The sequence below is a fragment of the Rhinolophus ferrumequinum genome, chromosome 11 (genome assembly GCF_004115265.2).
Source record: "Rhinolophus ferrumequinum isolate MPI-CBG mRhiFer1 chromosome 11, mRhiFer1_v1.p, whole genome shotgun sequence".
Classification (NCBI taxonomy): domain Eukaryota; kingdom Metazoa; phylum Chordata; class Mammalia; order Chiroptera; family Rhinolophidae; genus Rhinolophus; species Rhinolophus ferrumequinum.
This window is the reverse complement of record NC_046294.1, coordinates 66,473,008-66,492,623: the sequence shown is the minus strand read 5'-3', so window position 1 is coordinate 66,492,623 and position 19,616 is coordinate 66,473,008. Positions and strand designations below refer to the sequence as shown.

Below are 19,616 nucleotides of genomic sequence, written 5' to 3'. Positions count from 1 at the left end.
GACATGAGTCATGAAAAGCCACCAATTTACAAAAGTTAACTAAAACTGAAGGAAAAAGCAACAATGGAGAGACAAAATAATCAGAAGGCAAAATCTGAAATGGCAGTAGTAAGTCCTTATATATTAATAATCACCCTAAATGTAAATGGAATTCACCAACCAAAAGGCACAGAGGGGATGGATGGATAAAAAAAAACAAGACCCAAATATATGCTGCCTACAGGAGACTCATTTCAGGTATAAAGGCTAAAAGTAAAGGAGTAGATGGTATTTCAAGCAAGTGGAAAGAAAAAAAAAAGCAGGCATAGCTATACTTCGATCAGTCAAAATAGACTTCAAGCCAAAAATGGTGAAACAGGCAAAGAAAATTATATAATGATAAAAGGGTCAATACATCAAGACAAAATAATCATACAAATATACACTCAACACCTGAGCACCACACATATTAAGCAAATATTAACGTATTAAAGGAGAAATAGACAAACAGACGATAATAGTAGGGGACTCCAGTACCCCCTATCACCAATGGAAAGATCAGACAGACAGGAAATCTACAAGAAAATACTATAAGGAATTAAAACATACTTTAGAACAACATTCCACCCAACAGCAGCATATAGTTTTCTCAAGTGCACACGGGACCATTCTCCAGGAGATCATACGCTAGGACACAAAATAAATCAGCAAATGTAAGAAGACTGAAATCATACCAACCACAATGGTAAGAAACTAGAAATCAAAAAGGAAAGTGAGATCTACAAATACATCGAAACTAAACAACATACTTCTACACAACCAATGGGTCAAAGAAATAAAAAAGAAAATAAAAAATTACCTCAAAATGGAAATACAAACACATCAAATCCTGTGAATGAGGGAGGTAAAAGCAGGTATAGTAATAAACACATACTAAGAAATTAGATCTCATAAATAAACCTAACAACTACAAAAAGAACAAAGTAAGTTCAAAGTTAGCAGAAGGAAGGAAATAAAGATCGGAGTGGAAATAAATGAAATAGAGACCAGAAACGTAAAGGAAAGGATCAATGAAAGTAGAAGGGTTCATTGAAAAGATAAATAAAATTGACAAACCTTTAGCTAGACTAAGAAGATTCAAAATTAGAAATGAAAAAAGGAGACATTACAACTGATACTACAGAAATATGTAGGATCATAAGATAGTACTATCAATTACAGGCCAACAAATCACATAACCTAGGAAAAATGGAGACATTTCTAGGAACACAAAACCTACCAAGACTGAATCAGGGATAGAAAATCTGAATAGACCAATAACAAGTAAATAGGTTGAATCGGTAATCAAACAATTCCCAATACAGAAAACTCAAAAGATTCTGCACAGCAAAAGAAACAACAAAACAAAAAGCCTACAGAATGGGAGAAAATTTTTGCAAACCATGTATTGGAAAAGCAGTTAACAAACAGAATACAACTTAACAAAAAAACCCAAACAATCTGATTTTTAAAAGGGCAGAAGAATTTAAAAGACATTTTCCCAAAAAAGAGAGCCAGGTGTATGTTTTATAACTTTATAAATATCTATGAATTTTGGTTGTACAGATGTGCTTTTTCCTTTATGATCAGGGATATAACATTTGGAGACTTGTACACAGTTAAGTTGAAGCTCCTTAAGAGTCTCCTGTGACTTGTCTGCTTCCCTTTTTTTTCTTACGTGCATACCTCAACTTCCATCTACCAGTACTGCTCAGCTAGTCACAATTCTCCTCTGTACACTGCAGACTCCTGCCTCTTTGCTTTGTTCATTTCACCTTGTTCACCGGAGCACTGCTCTCTAGTGTTTAGACATCATTTCCTCCAGAAGGTTTTCCTGTTCCATCAGTACCTTCTCTGCCATGCCCCGGCTTCCTGTGCTCCCGTAACAGTGCACATGCTATTGCCACTGTGCTCACCATATTGAAATGATGTCCGGTATCTACCACCTGCCTGTGAGCACTCCTTTCTTCCTCAGCTTGGTGTTCATGTTGGCGTTTTACATGTAGAACATCCTTGTACTGGAAATGCACTGCGATAAAGCTGCCATACGACGGAATTGGATGGATGACAAGATAATCCTCGGCTGTAAGCGCTCCGATAAGGGAAGCAGTGTTCTCTCGTTTTCAGTTCTCACCTGAGGGTATCAAAAGCTGGAGTGGATATTTCAGTTTGACGCCTGAGGAGAGGGGTAGCTTTTACCAACATTAAACCACTCTTCTAATTAGGACTTGGAGCCACTACAATGCAAGTGAGGTTTACAAAATTTAATGACCTGAAATTCAAACACAGAGATAACGAAAGTTTTAATAGTTGAAAAGGTGGTTGAGACACCAAGAAACATTTTACATGTCACAAAGCAGTGAGTGAGTCCTTGGATCTATAGCCTCACTGCCATGAATTTGATGAAGATACAAACCCGCTCATGAGAAAATTGTACATGCAAGCAAAAGTTTATATACAATTGCAGGAGATTCACAAATACCCCCAAATCTAAAGCCCCTGAAATAAGAACTCTGTAGGAAAATCATTCAGTAAGAGGCCTAATAAGCTTAGTGCCCAGATAGCCACTACAATTCATGCTGGTTATCTAGATAAAATCCTAGAACTCTTTCAATCCCAGGGAGGCATAAAAAGGAATCTTTAGTATGTGGCTGATGAGTTTTTCAGTACTCTTTTATTAGAGTATCTTATCACACACCAGGAGATAATTCGATCTTATAGGGTTTAGTTTCTATGTAAGCATGAGAAAAGCAAGTAAATTATGAAATACCAGATATTCTTATTGTTTCTCATAATATGCTTATGTTCTGTTTAGAAATGCATTTTTTGCAGAGATTACAACAAATAAAGCCTTTATTAACAGGCTGTTATGGAAAATTGCAATGTTTCCTTTAAAAAGCTGCTTTATTGATTTTGGCAAATTTATAAAAAGGTAACATGTCGATCTATTCAAAATTACGATTTACATTAACATAATGACCATTGCACGTGTACAGTTAATACTGCACACATACTGTACACCAAAAGTAAATATCCAAGGGGTCTTCTTAGATTTAAGATTAAAACCCATAATGCATTGAACTCAACAGCATGATTACAAACACGTACTATTTAAAAATAAATGTATATGCTTCACCATACCACCCTTTCTCTCTTCATTCCAAAAGCTCATTTACTTCATTAACAATTTGTTTACACTTTAAAAAATGCTTTTATAATCTTTACAGTTAATTGACTAAAAATGAATGCCTGGGTCTTTAAAAAAAAAAAACTTTAACAGTGGATTAAAAATCAACAGAAGTGTATTTAATACTGAGTGATGTTTGAAATGTCAAAAAGCAAAACAAAACAATCCTCTTAAATATGTATAAATATTTAAATATAGAAAACCTCCATCAAGTTAAAAATAAAGTCTATTTAATGGTTGTACTGTCAAGGAGAAATGGGCAATTCATGCCAGAGAAGATTCAAAAATGAGACGTTTCAAGCAAACACTGCCTACGGACAGCCTCATATTTGGATAATTTAAACCTAATTTTAATTTTACTTAAAGAACTATTTTAAAAAATCACGCCCACAAGGAAAAAATTGGTAATTTGTTTACAAAGCACAATATTTCAGTACAGCAAATTCATCTCAAACAAACAGTATGTGTGGCTTCTTAGCTTTTCAAACTCCCCTGATTTCCATTTAGATGGTTTAACACGTAGTCGTGATGGGTAACACACGAAGCCTGTGTAATGAAGCCTGGGCCCCTTAAAGCCTGGTAATTCCAACATAAGAGTATGAGACCTGGCAAGTAAATTGTCAACATCTGATTGATGAGGTACAAATTATCGGAATAAAATTTATGACCTGGTACCAGTCAGTAATCCCAACACAAACTATTACTTTGTAATGAACTCTGTATGGTTTGCATGTCTTTCAATAACTGAAGATTTTTCCTGCTTTTTTCTCCAGGTCTGGGTTTGGCCAAGTCCTTTTTGTTTGTGGTCCCTGTGATTCCAGAAGAACGGCTGCTGCTGTTTCCTTCTTCATCGAGAGTCTTTTTGGTGGTTCTTAATTCCCTCTTCTGCTTCTCTGTCTTCTGTTTTTCCAGCTATACCAAATAAGCAAGGCATAGAAAAAGGAGAATTTAATGAAAACATTCTCTTCTGACAACTGGTACTTTATTCTCATACTAAACTAAAATGCAAATAATATATTCTACTTTTTTGAGACTTCAAAAATCTGTTGTACTACTAATCATTTACTAATCAGTGCTTAAAATATATCGTGACATACAAGGAAGTCTGGTGCTGTATCAGAAGTTAAGGCATGTGGCCCAAGTGCAGAATAGGTAAGTGAGAAGCATGGGGGTTTGGGGGAAGGTCTCAAGGAGGAGGCAAAAAATCCTGACACGGGAAATGAAGGATAGGAAGGATTTAGGAGATGAAGGACAGGAGAGAGAAACGCATTCTAGAAACTAGTCTGAGCAGGCACAAAAGTGTGTTTCAGATAGACGGAGAGATGTAGTAGTGGTAATGTATTAATACTATGAAAAGGATTTTTATTTTGTTATTTCACTATTATTTAAATTCATTTATTTAAATAATTATTATAAATTAAGAATAATTTATTAAAATAGAGAAGCTTTATTTTCACTTTAGCTGCAGGCTAAAATAAACTGCTGCTGGCATGTTGGTGTTCCACTGGAGAGAATAAAGTCTAATGTACAAGAAACAAATCCGACCATTACTCCTACAGGAATCATTTGCTTGCCATTTCTTTTTTTGAAAAATGAATTTTCTCATCTATAAAATGAAATAATATGTACGTACTTAACAAGCCTTCCATGAAAATTAAGTTTTAAGATGACATTTTCAAAGCACCTTGCAACCAATTAACACTAGCCGACCCTGTGCTGCTCTGTCTTCTCCAGTGGTAACCCACCATCCTTTTCCTCCAAGTGAGATCCAGCAGCAAGTCGCCCTGATATTTCTACTTCCAAAACACACCTCAAATCCGTCTCTTCTCCCCAGCTGCAGTCACCGTCAGAGGTCAGCTTACAAGGCCCAGCTGGTCCCTCAGTTTCCCTGCCCCATCTCCACCCCGCCCGGTGGTCATAGTAATCTCCTAAATAGGTGAATCATTGTGTTTCTCTCCACATGAAAACCCTGGCGTGTGACTTCCCACTGCACTTAGTAGATACTAAATAGATGGTTGTTTTATTCATTTAATTAGTAACAAATGTAACGATTTTTTCACATTTATGTCTGACTCCTTTAGAAATGAAAATTTCTAGGTTCTGTTAAAGACTTGGGTAAACTTAGAATCATTTAAATTCCTCACAGAAGTTAAAAGTTCGTTGATATAAAGGTAGGAATATTAAATAGATTCAGTATTTGAAGGGCGTATCTTAGATAGTAAAATCTATTCTAAGAGACTGCAAGACAGTTGTCTTATTTCCTAGCCCACTGAACACGAATTCTTAATATTTAATAAACTGAATTAACAAGTGTCTAAAGAAAGACTTCCTGTAGCTCCCTATCTATGATACACTTACAATGCCATCAATATATTGACTAAAAGGGTGTTTTTGTTACTGTTGTTATTTTCTAATCATTAGAAACATGTGAAGAGAAACTGAGTTACCTGGGCTTGATATTTTCGAACTTTCGTTATTTGATTGGCTTTTGCCTCCATCCTTTCCACTAATGCCTCCAGTTCGCACTCTAAATTGTCTTTCAGTTCAACAGTTGGTGATTCTTGTATAAGTTTTGCAAGTTGCTGATGATCACTATATAAAAAACAAAAGTAGGGCTTGGTTACGTTTCCTGTGATTCGTGGTTAGGCCCATACATCTCACTCATCGTGGGACCACTGCTCTGTGCATTAAAAAAAGACTTTTTTTTAAATACACCAACACATTTTCAAATTAACAGTGACAATTTAAAATTCCAAGAAAGGCACTGAAGGCAAATGCCAAAAGTTCTTAATTTCAAAGAGTTAATTATATTTCCAAACCGCCCCCCGTAAGAGTATTAACGCATCTAGAAAAGAAAATCTGGAGAAGGACCTTGGTTCAGCAAACACGCACATCCTAACGTATCAGTTAAGTTTAGCGTAATGTATATATATCAAGCTTCCAAACAAGGAAATAAAACTTAAATGTAAATCTTGGTCTTCAAAACAGTTAACAGTATTAGAAAGGGAGAGATTTCACCCAGAACAGCTGTATTTGTTAATGTCCTAGTAACTTGCTCAGTGGTTGGCGCAATGATTGTGCTCAACAAATATTTGTTGAACAAAGATAAGATTGGTAAAATCATCGAGAAGTTAAAACAAGATTTTACAACTACATTAAAAAAAAAAAAAAAAAAAAAACACTGAAAACTCACAAACTCATTTGCCCAAATTCATCTTGTAATGTCTGTAAGACTTCCGACAACTCTTCATTAATGCTGCTCGAGGAGGGAGGTGTTGCTGACAACTTCTTAGTCCTGCCACTTCGTGAAGGTACTTGCTTCGTCAAAGGAATGCTGCTGACGACTCGATCATTGCACAAGGCTTTACTGTGCTGCTTCATTAGGTGCAAGACATGCTGCACGTTGGCTACCACTGCATGGCTGGGGCTGGTGGACTGAAGAGAAATGAAGAGAACGAATTGAAGCCACATCCTCTAAATCTTGTTCTTTTTACTCCCTAACCTGGGTAAAAAGACATCCCAAACCCCTGAAAAAGCCTGACCTAAGTCTCCTACTCTGGAGTAAATCAATTACCAACTCCCACGTATTTAGCATTTGAAGTATCTCCAATAGGCCTTTGATACTCCACCCTGCCGTCAGTCACCTGGTTTATGTACTCGCCTCTATGAGCCACAGGAAGAACATCCTAATTGGTCTGTCTGCTCCCAGCCTCTTCCGCCTCTAACTCCACAGAGCTATCACTTATCTTCCGAACATATTATTCTGATCAAGCTGTTCTCCTAATTGGCATCCTCTGATGGTAAGCCCACTGATTTCAAACTCTTCAGCACAGAAAATTAGGCCTTATTACTGAGCTGCAGTTTATACTCCCTGACCTCATGTCCCATCTCCTAATTTCTCTCCATTACTTCTTTTGTGTGACAAATTTTATACCATTCTTTAAAACCCAGTTCAAATCTATAATTTTTGAAGACTTCCTTAAAACCTCCAGGTAATTAGTGTTCATTTACAGATCACCTATGGCATTTATCTCTATCCCAGTATTTAATCACAATATATTGTAATTGTGTTTGTGTGTATCAGCTATTAAACAATGTGTGGTAGGAACTGTTATTGTATTGATTTCTCTATCCTGGAATAGTAAGAAGCACTAAATGTTTGCCAATATTAACAGGAAAAACCTGGTAGCCTTCTTGAAGTTTGTGTTTCGAACACTAAACAATAATCTCAATGTGCCATTTCAATTCATAAACAGATGGCTGTTCTAATTCAGCTCCAGAAGAATCATCTAGACAGCATATTTAAAGTGCAGATTCCCAGGCAGCACTCCAGACTCAGTGTGAGGTCAGGGGTTGGAAAGGTGTACTTTTAAGTCTACCAAATTGATTCTGATCGGCCAGGTTTGGAAACCACTGTGCTAAGCTAAACAGATACTCTTTTTATCCTAGTTTCTGTTAGGTAGTTAACTGATTCTAGCAATACACTGTTGTATCCACCACATCAAAGTGGGGTTTATTCCAGTAATGCCAGGCTAATTCAATATTTGAAAATCAATCAATTTAATCCAGCATCTCAGTAGGGTCAAAAAGAAAACTCATATAATCATATAATTTGATGAAGAAGAGCACTGGAAAAAGTCAAACACCCATTTGGGGCATTAACACTCAGCAAATAGGAGCAGAGGGGTATTTCCTCAAGTTGATAAAGAGCACTGACTGAGAACCTACCCCTGATGCCGTACTGACTGGTGAAAAGAATGAAAGCCTTCCCCTTAAGATCAGCAAACAGGCAAGGATGTCCACTCGCATCACTCTTACCTAAACTGTCCCTATTTACAGATGACATGACTCTCTACACAGAAAACTTTAAGCAATCCAAAAAATAACTCCTAGGACTAATAAGTGAATTCAACAAGGTAACAGAAATTAGGAGCAACATACAAAAACCAAATATACTAGCAATGATCATGTAGAAACTGAATTAAAACTAAATACAATTTACAATCACTCAAAAAATATTTGAGTATAAATCTAATAAAACAGATATGCTGGACTAATATGTTGAAAACCATAAAACACTGATAAAAGAAATCAAAGAGCTAAATGAATGAGAGATACACTATCCTCATGGGCTAGCAGACTCAACGAGGATGTCAGTTCTCCCCAAATTAATCTACAGGTATAATACAATTCCCATGAAAATCCCAGTACAATTTTTTTTTAAGCTAGAGACACGTTTATTCTAAAATTCATATGGAGAGGCAAAGAAACTAGAAAAGCTAAAGCAATTTTGAAAAAGAATAAAATAGGATGAATCACTCTCCCCAATGCTAAGACTTTATATAAAGCTACAGTAATTGAGGCAGTGTGGTATTGGCAAAGACGTATCATCTATCCATGGAAAAGGAAAAAAAAAGAATCTTGACCTAATAAGACCGTATACAAAAATTATTTAAAGTGGGTCACAGATTTAAATGTAAAACAAACTACAAAACACAGATGAAATTCAGTGAAAATCGACACAACACAGTCTAGGCAAAGAGTTCTTCGACATGACTCCAAAAACATGATCCATAAAAGCAAAAATATCAATTAACTAGAGTTTGTCAAAATGAAAGCTTCTGCTCTGTGAAAGAGTCTGTTAAGAGGATGATATGAGGACAACATAATAAAAGAGCAGGTCCAAGATGCAGATCAGGTAAACGCTATACTTACTCCATCCTGGGATCACACCAAAATTACAAATGAGTTATAGAACAATCCACCTCAAGAGTCATCTGGAGACTAGCTGAGCAGAACCCCTATAACTAAGGATATAAAGAAGAGGCCACATTGAGACTGACACCCCCCCCCACCACACACACACAAAAGGATGGAAAGCTAAGCTACCAATTGGGATAATATATTTGCAAACCACCTATCTGATAACGTGCCTTGTATCTAAAATACAGAAAGAACTGTGAAAACCTAACAGTAAAAAAAAAAAAAATCAATTGAAAAAGGGCAAAATATATAAATAGACATTTCACTACAGGATATGTGGCTGGCAAATAGCACATAAAAAGAAGCTCAAATATTATTAGTCATTAGGGTAACAAATTAAAACCACAGTGAGGTATCATAACATACTAAAATAAAAAGTGACAATACTAAATGCTGGGGAGAATGTGGAAAAATTGCACCTTTCATACACTGCTACTGGGAATGTAAAACGGTACAGCCAATCAAAAATAGCTGGATAGTTTTCTTTAAAAACTAAATATACCCTTACAATACAATTTGGCAATCAAACTCCTGGTTATTTACCCCCGAGAAATGAAACCATATGACCACACAAAAACCTATACACGAAATGTCATACTGGTTTTATTTGTAAACATCAAAAAGTGGAAACAACCCAAATGTCCTTTAATGGGTGAATGAATGGTTCAACTGTGGTACGTCCACACAACAGACAACAGACTACTACTCAGCAAGAGCAAGAATTATGGATACACACAATAATTTGATAGGTCTCAAGAGAGTTATGCTGAGTGAAAAAGTCAATCTCAAAGGGTCACATACTGCATGATTCCATTATACAGCATTTTTGAAATGGCGAAATTGCAGATACGGTGTGGTGGTGGTTACACAAATCTATGTGATAAAATTGCGTTGACCTGGAGCTGCGTGCACCCACGTCCATGTAAAGCTAGGGAAATCTGAGGAAGGTCTGTGGATTGTACAATGTTCATCTTCTGGTTTTAATACCACATTATAGTTATGTACTCTGTTACTATTGGGGTAAACTGGGTGAAGGGTATACACGGCCTTTCTGTATTCTTTCTGCAGCATCATATGACTCTATAGTCATTTCAAAATGAAAAAGTTAATCCACGTTTTTATCAAGATAACTTAAATTTAACTATAACTAAATAATTTAGGTACACATACTCCCCTGCAAGTATGCCATCATCAATACAAACCTGATTATCAAGAACCAAATTCATCTGTCTCATTAACAACTTTAAACAGTGATATACATGGTATTTGTTTTAAAGTACAAAAATATGTGTTGAATATGGGGAATCACTGTATCACTCATAACTTCTATTCATTATACTTCTGCTCTGTGAGTTTGTTAAGAGGATGAGAAGAGGACAACGTAATAAAGGAGACAGTACAAGATGGTGGATTAGGTAAATGTAGACATACACTTTCTTTTATTTATACATATACTTTCAATAAGCAGTATAGTTTTTGAAATCTTTTCCTATTATTTTCCTGATTGTAATTGTTAATGTAATTTTATGTCTGCTGAATCTAGTAATAAATTGGGATTTGTATTTTATGTCTTTTTAATTTCATATTTCTAATAATTCATTTTTATTGCATTTTACAAATGTTTTTGTCTATGACAACATACGATTAAAAATAAAAACTGGTCTTTCACAATAGATAGTTTGAGAAACACTGAGCTAAGGTGACAGCACATTCTTAAGTATTTGAATAATATTTCACAAAAAATACAAAAAACTTCAAAAGAGGAACTCAAGTTGAAAAGCCCTGTGTTTGAACATGTCCTGTTCAATCTTTGTATTAATGAGAATTAGCAATGATAGATAATTAAATTTGAAGATAACAGAAATATAATGGAAGACTGAAATCAATTCTAATCTAATGTGGGACTGGGTGAATCTATTCCTATAGAGCTTCACTTGATTAAAAATTCTGTATATATAAAAAAAATCAATTCCACAAGTAAAGAACCTACAGAGGCCAGTGCAAAGATTCAGTAAGCCTTGTACCTTCAGCTGACTTCAGTTATCGATGAGTGAAAGGGATAGGGTGGCTTTCCCCGTAACCCGTAACATTAATGTGATGCTAGGCTGAGCTAACAGATTATCCAGAACATGACAAAGACTATTCTGTGCGAGTCACACCACAGTTAGAAAGCTATATTCAATTTAGGAAAGAAGAGAGTGATGAGGCAGTAAAGAAACTCATAAAGCACATCTTATGGTGAAGAGCTGAAGGAAAGGTAGTATTTATTTATAACCTAGAATAGAATAAGATGAGAAAAAGATAAAGCTACCTTCAAAAGTTTTAAATTTTATAATAGTCGAGCGTTCATTTATATGTTCTATGTGAATCCTTAAGAATAGAAAAAAGACCAATGAGTAGAATTTCTACAGTGACAGATTTCAACTCACTTAAGAACTTTCAAATAAAGCCGTCAAAGAAATGTGATGGGCTGTCTACGGTATAATGGTGTCTCATCAGTAGATGTAATTGAATAGAGTATACAACCATTACCCTGGATGTTTATATAATGAAAACAATGGACAGGGAACTACTGTATTAGGTGGGTTCCAAATCGAACTGAACATTAGACTGGGAGCAGGGAAGAGTGGAAAAATACTTTCTAGGCCCCACAGCTGAAAAATTCGATTTAGTAGGATTGTGGTTGGGGTTTGTAATCTTTTTCAAGTGCACAGTGATTCTGATGAAGCCGGTCATCCCTTAAGAACCTCTATTTCCAACCTAACTCAAAGATTCTATGGTAAAACAAAAGAGCCTGGTAAAAGACATAGGGGAAAACATGGTCTGCAATCCCACAAGAGGATTAATTTAGGGTAAAGGACAGCACAGAGCCAACGGCAACACTTTTTTTCAAGTGATGTGTGCCTCACACACCTGCAAAGGGCAAGTGGAAAAGCTAGGAAATAGTTCATTCCTTAAGCTTTCACGGAGAATTTACTGTGCGGTTAAAGTTAAATAAATATGACAGATAAAATTAAAATTTACTCCCCAAGCCTCTCAAACTCACTGGGTCTTCAAGGCATCTATACAAGAAACAAACCAGCAACACAAACAGTTAATCAAACAGTGGTATAAACACAGTATTAAGTACTGATTAGAAACTACTTAGTACTTGCTGGTACTTGACAAAATTAATCACCTCTGCATTTAAGCACTAAAGGAACATAAAATTCAAATCTACACATGACTGTTTCTTGGAGAATGAGTCCTGTGAGTAATATGGATGTGAGGACAAACAGTCTGTGATTTCTATTTATTTAAATATCTATCTATATTTAAATATAAATCTACAGGACTGACACTGAAAATTCAATGCTACAATACACTATTTCCTGTTCCTCGACCCTTATCTGCAACCCCATCATCTCCAAACCAGGGTCTCTGGCATTTGTTCCCATCTTCCCTTCCACAAATACTTTATTTGCTCTAAAGTAACCCCTAGTCTCCTCCCTGGTCCCCAATCTCATAATATCTTCCTCCATTTCATTCTCACATCACTATGATCCACATTGGTAATGGAGCAGAAAAATGTTTCCACCATTTATAGGTATACAGGCAGACGGGTGGATTTAGTTCAAAGATCTAAGTTGTATATAAAAAAAAAAAAATCCAGATTCAACCAACTCACCTTTCCAGCTACAAATGGCATATCACCCAAGCATAATCTATAATGTGGTTGTGCAGCAAAATAGTTCCTAGGACCTTTCTGAATGGAAAGGAAAGAAAAACAATTTTACGCACATGACAATAAAAGCTAACTGTCCATGACTAACCTGAAACTTCAGCTTAGTGCTGTGCTACTACTTGCCTTATCTATACTGGCACTATGGTCTCAAGCTCCTACTAATACTTGTCAACATGCATCCCAGCCTAGGAAAAAAGAAAATGGTACCTGACAAAACAGCAATTAAAATCTAGGAAAAGTGAGTGTATGTATGTGTAAAAAGATTTTAACAGCAAAAGGTAATTAATTAATGCAATACTTATTAATAACTAATATTTGTGCAGTGTTTTATAATTCCAAGATGCTTTCATATATATTATTTCACCACCAGAGTAAAAATTTAGAAGCAGATATTACTTATCTCCATCTTCCAATGAGAAACTGAGAATGAGAAATTTACTCATCCAAGCCTGTGTTATCATCACATGGTTTTACGAGGGTTTTTCACATAAAATATACCCAGTAATAATCAGCATTCTGACTTATTAGTTGTTTTCATACCTTTTCTGGTGGTTTTGACTTCTTTTTTTTAATTCTTCTTGCACTAGGAACACAAGGAGTTGCCTTATCTTCAAAGATAAGTCTATTTGTTTCTAGACCAATCTGCAACTAGAAAAAAATATGAGCCTAAAGTTAATGCTGTAGAAATAAAAGCTATGACTCAAATTTGAGATTCACCATGTAAAAGCCTACAAAAACCTACAGTAGTATATACCTGAAAAACAAGTCATAGCTATGTAACTATGTCTTGAACTAATCCGTCAACATTTGTCAAACATTTTAAATCAGTATCAATCTCTCATTTTATCTTGAAGTGTTGTGTTATAATTTGTCCTTTCTTTAGCCTGGAACCCTTTAGCTCCATTATTTGTAGTTGCTTCATAAATTATACTTAATGAGTTAAATGCACTATATCAAACTGATACTTCAATATTTTTTTTTCACACATAGAATCAACAATAGTGCCAGACACGAAGCAGCTGGAGAGCAAAACACATTTCTTTTTATTTAAAAAACTCACACATTTACAATGTAAGAAAAAGAAACTGGAAATTTACGTCCAAAAGAACTGGAAGGTGTATCAACAAATGTTATCAAGTCCCTTTCTCTAGAAGCTTAGTAACTACATGCTTTTAAAAGTAATTTCACATCTGCGTGGTAGAAATTCCACAAGCAATTACTAAGGACTTCAAACGGACTGCTGTTTTGTCTAAGCCAACTTTGAACGTTCCTTAAACACCCGTGCGCATGTGCGTTTATACACACACACACACACACAAACACACACAACCGACAAGTGCGTGTATTAGTCTAGAATTGTGGTTTTCAAACCTGCCTGTGTATGAAAGTTTATGAGAAAAAGTCAGATTGTCAGGCTCCTTTACAGACCTCATGATTTTGAATGGTCCAGGTTGGGGAAATTTGTATTTAAAAGCATTTTAAAGTTCCCAGGGAAATTATGATGGAGCTGGAACAAACACTCAGAATCAATGGATTAGTTGAAAGAAATACTGAGGTCATTCATTACTAATACTTCCCACAATGAACTGCATTCTCTGGGGAAAGAATCTATCTAGTGACAAAGGAATACAGGGATCTCTATTCACAGGAGTGTCTGCATCCCCACACATCTAACAATGCTTTATACATAGTAAACTGAATAAATACAATTCAATGAACATGAAATTACTATTCTGGAAGACCTAAGAAGCCAATGAGTTTAAATAGTATACAAAAGGACAATTTTTTTCTAGCTTATTTAGTTCTTCCCAATAGCTGTTATATATTTGTGTGGCAGATTTCTAACATTTTTAAGTGTTTTCATTATCTTTCTCTCTTGTTTGAACTCTCCAACACTAAGATACAAAATGAAGACCACTTTCTCAATGATAAAATCCAAGCCCTGAATGGTTACTATCTTGCCCAAGGCTACACAAATTAGGGTTAGCTAGACTCGGAACCATTTATCCCTGGCCATTGTTCTTCCACTACAATAGTGTTCACTAGCAGAACTCAAAACCTTTAGTGATATTATCAGTAATAATAACTGATTGGATCTCTACTTTATTCCTGCTAAATGAAAAAGAAAACAAAAACACCATAAAATCATTTTTAAAATTAATAATGAACTTGTTTAATTTTGTATTTCATGTACAACAGAACTCCCCACCACAAAGTATATAAAGAACAACCTGTAAGTTTCATGTTACAAGTGAGGAAATGAAAACACAGTAAAGTGGAATGGGCAGAGAAACCAAGTAATTTCAAAATTCGTTGGTAGTCAAAAATAAAGCCACATGGCTATATAACTCAGAACACATTGAGGGAAAGACATATATCAGGGAAAAACATATATGAGGGAAAACATATTGAGGGAAAAACATACTGAGGGAAAACCAAATCTATCAGAAAGTAAACATTTGAGAAAATATATTACGCTTAATAGAAAGACAGTATGTTAAGTCAATGAATTCTGGGAAGCACGGGAAGAAAAAGACAAAGATAACAGAATGTTTCTAGTCCTGCGAGAACATTGATGAAGTGACTTTTGGCCACAGCTGGAACTGCAAAGCCTCTACTCCTAATTGTTTTAGAATAAAGACCTATTTCTTGTGTTAATATTATCAGAAAAGATAAAAATGTTATAAAAATTGAAGACTTTGGAAGGGGGAGGGTAATATACGTGAAGTATTTGAATAAATATGCTCATAAGGGGAGTCTTCAGTTACAAAGAGAAGTCTTTTATTGAGTCTGTAAGACTTATTGGGTACAGAAGTGTCACTATAAATGCAGTTCTGGTTGATAATATATTAATTCGATGTTTTTGAGAATTCACACTGCCTCTCCTATACTAGCTAGTGGCCACCGCATAGGATAAAAACCAAGACTAGAGTGAGCAAAGCTCATTTTCCTAATATGGTAGGTTTTTGTGAATTAGTATAGGTCACTAGATATTGAAGTAGCCCACTACCTCAACTTCTGTCCTGATGTTTTGAGGCCACCAAGGAAAGGAAGCACCTGTAAGTAGGATACTGAATGATGGCTTTCCCATAGTGACCCATGTTTTACATGATTATGTATTAACCTTATTATGTATACAGTCTCTGATATTTTTCAGTTTATTAATTTTTTTTTAAAAATGCTGACTGAAACCCCACAATTTGAAAAATTCTAAAGAATTGCTCAACTTTTATTTTGTTTGTAAAAATGTTCATAATTTTCCATCTTAAGCTACCTCTAAGAATTTACATATTGGACCGTTCCAAATTCCAAAGTATAAATAATCTAAGAAGCCCACAGTTAATCATCTAGATATATATAAAATATAGAGTATTACAAAATATGATGAGCCTAATTGCTCACATTTCAACTTACCTCAGCTGCCTTAGCTTGCATATGTTTCCTTTCCTGTTCTTCTTCATGAAGTTTTGCTTCCAACTCTTGCATTTTTTTCTAGTGATAAAAACATTAAAAGCAGTAATAGTAAAAGAGAGTCTTATTGTGTATTTGAAAAATTTTAATATAGCAACAGAGGAATGTGTGTAAATTTTTAGCATAGTAAATATAAGCTTGTTAATTCACTCTAGTAATGGCTCTAGGCTTGCCAGTGTGCATGCAATCCCGTCATTTATTATTAATCATCTGTGAGATAGTTGAACAGAACTATGGGTAAAAATCTATGGCTGAAGAACACAGCTCTGTACGAAGGCACATAGGTAACACAGAAGCTCAATCCGGAACTTTAGTCTTCCAAGCAAATCAATTTAAAACTAAAATTAGGTCACAGAACAACTTAACCAAGTGATACAAGCCTGAGGGATACTCAAAAACATTTAATCTTCCAACACTTTTCAAGAGAAGTCCTCATGTACATCAAGGTTTTAAAATGTGAACATTCTCTCCAAGTCGCATTTCTTCCTTTAAAAATACCTATATGTTTCTTTGCTACAAGGTCACTTTTCTTCCTATAAATATTCAGTATTATAAAATGATCAATTTTTAAAAAGAACCAATATTATGCATTGATAAGTAAAAAACATATTCACTGACTTCTGCAAGGGCCTGCATTGCAGTAAGTTTATTATATTCCTGCTCAAGAAGGTCCAATTTTTCAAGCTGGCTCTGAACATGTGTCTGATTATGTTGTCGTTCTCTTTCTAGGGAAACCTGTGGAACAATATTAAATACAGAATGATAATTTGATTAAAAAAAAAAAAACTCTGAAAGACAACTAGCACTGAGTGTAACTAAGAATACACTATATACTAATTTTTTCTAGCCTTTCATAAAAGTACTTAGACACTGCAGAGGAATTCTAGGAAAACAATATTAAGACGAAACCACAAGAACATCAATTAATACAAGTGGACTCCTGTTCTTACCATATACTACCGTAACATTTAGTTCTATTACAGTGAGACTATCATACTTTGAGATAGCAGGGATTTACTGAGATAGACATATAGGCTACACACACATACTCATACACACATTCTCTCTCTCCCCCATCCCCCAAATTAGTCTGGTTCTCTTAAACAGTTAATCTTTTAATTAATGCAATAATTATGGTTTTGGTATCTATTATTCACATTTCCTCTGAATTACATGTAGAACATCCATTATTTTCCTGCTTTCAGATGTAGGGTTAAGGATTTAAAAAGACTTCCAAGTGGAAATATGCTAAATTGAGGTCTATTAGTAGAACTCCAAGTATATAAACTTGTAAAGAGTGTATCTCCACATACAAGTCTACAGTAATGAGTAACATACAATGACAATAATTTTTTCAGGAATCTGTGTGGACTCCTAATTCCCTCCTATCCACCACAGTGGACAGTTCACTGCCCTTAAAAGAATATATTAAAAGTTGGCAAAAACCGTATTTTATTTCCAGTACTGGAACCATTCTTATTAAACTATATATTTAAAATTTACTGATGAAATGGGCCTATGATTCCAAGTCATCTTTTATATACAGTCAGGCACCACTAATGACAGGAATACATTCTGAGAAATGCATCGTTAAGCGCCATCAGCATCGTGCAAGCATCACAGAATGGACCTGCACACACCTGGATGATGTAGCCCACTACACATCTAGGCTGTATGCTGTAGCCTATTGTGCCTAGGTTACAAGCCTGTAAATCATGTTACTGTACAAAGCAACACAAAATTAAGCACAAGAGAAAATGATGCAATCGAGAGATGCAGTAAATACGGGATGTATGAGGCTGCTGCCAGCATAACACAGCATCGATGTTTTATAGCAAATTTTTTTTCGTAACAAGAAGGAATACAATCGAAAATAATAAAAAGTAAATACATAAACCAGTAGCATTTGTTACCAATTTCAAGTATAATGTACTGTACATAACTCTGTGCTATTCTTTTATATGACTGGGAGTGCAGGGCGTTTGTTTACACCAGCACCATCCCAAACATGAGTAATGATTGCACTATGCTGTTACAATCACCACATCACTAGGTAATAGACAATTTTCAACTCCATTATTGTCTCATGGGAGCACCATCGTATATGCAGTCTACAGTTGACCAAAACGTCTTTATGAAGCACATGACTGTATGACGCAGGCATTCCTCGGCAATACTGCAGGTTTGCTTCATACTGTAGCAATAAAGTGAATATTCCAATAAAGTGAATATTGCAGTAAAGCAAATCACATTTTATTGCTAAAAACTGCTATCAATCATCTGAGCCCTGGGCAAATTGTAATCTTTTTACTGGTGAAAGATCTTACCTTCAATTTGTAAAATAGACAGTTTCTGTGAAACTCAATAAAATGAAACACAATAAAAAGAGGTAAGCCTACCTATATTAGTCAAGACATCTTACTGATGTCTTATAAATGCTTTCTAACCTGTGAACGGGAATATCTCAATGAAGAGAATTACTCCATTACTGTATACAATGTTTTACATTTCCAATCATGTGACAGATATGAAAGAAAAATCTCCAGATGTGAAAAAAGATAAAGGAACTCAAACGCAAGTGGACTGATACCAAAGCAAAATATCACATGAGGCAGTACTAGAGCCTTGATGTATAAGATATAGCAGAAATATGACAAAAAACCTCAGGCAAAGTATCATCTGGATGATGCAAGAACCCCAGCCGATAAATTAACATAAATCTGGACCAGAACCAGTGAAAACCATTAGGCATCAGCAAAGCAAATCCACAACTGCCTCTTAAGGCTGCAACACAACTTAGAAAGTAAGGAAAAATCCATGACAAAGGTGGTAAGAATATACAATGGGGAAGACAGTCTCTTCAATAAATACTGTTGGGAAAACTGGATGATAAATGGAAAAAAGTTGAACTGAAGACTTTCTGATACCATATACAAAAATAAACTCAAAATCAATTAAAGACTTAAATGTAAGGCCTGTAACCATACAACTCCCAGAAGAAAATATGGGCAGTAAACTCTCTGACATCGATCTTAGCAATATTTTTTTGGCTATGTCTCCTCAGGCAAGAACAACAACAACAAAATAAGCAGTAAGACTACATCAAATTAAAAATCTTTTGCACAGCAAAGGAAACCATCAACATAATAAAAAGGCAACCTCCTGAATGGGAGAAGACATTTGCAAAGTATATATTCGATAAAGGTTAACATCCGAAATATGTAAAGAAGCCATACAATTTTTGAAAACACAATCATATTTTAAGAAAGGGCAGAGGACCAGAATAAACATTTCTCCAAAGAAGACATACAGATGATCAAGAGACACATGAAAAGATGCTCAACATCACTAATCATTAGGGAAATGCAAATGAAAACCACAGTGAGAGATCACCTCACATCTCTCAGAACAGTATATCAAAAGACAACATACAGCAAGGATGTGGAGAAACAT

At 35.2% G+C, this 19,616-nt stretch overlaps 1 protein-coding gene across 3 annotated transcripts in view; it reads right to left on the bottom strand.

Annotated features, from left to right (window-relative positions):
• Positions 1-2,677: 2,677 nt before the first annotated feature.
• CEP57 (centrosomal protein 57) overlaps positions 2,678-19,616 on the bottom strand; it is a 38,966-nt gene continuing 22,027 nt past the window's right edge. For 2 of the 3 annotated variants that reach the window (XM_033119896.1, XM_033119894.1), the window contains exons 5-11: positions 16,782-16,898; positions 16,107-16,184; positions 13,233-13,340; positions 12,636-12,713; positions 6,399-6,640; positions 5,653-5,797; positions 2,678-4,117 (exon numbers count right to left, since the gene is read on the bottom strand). In XM_033119896.1, the coding sequence (XP_032975787.1) occupies positions 3,884-4,117; positions 5,653-5,797; positions 6,399-6,640; positions 12,636-12,713; positions 13,233-13,340; positions 16,107-16,184; positions 16,782-16,898 (1,002 nt within the window). In that variant the 3' untranslated portion in view covers positions 2,678-3,883. The remainder of the gene's footprint in view (positions 4,118-5,652; positions 5,798-6,398; positions 6,641-12,635; positions 12,714-13,232; positions 13,341-16,106; positions 16,185-16,781; positions 16,899-19,616) is intronic. The other variant, XM_033119895.1, reaches the window with a different exon arrangement.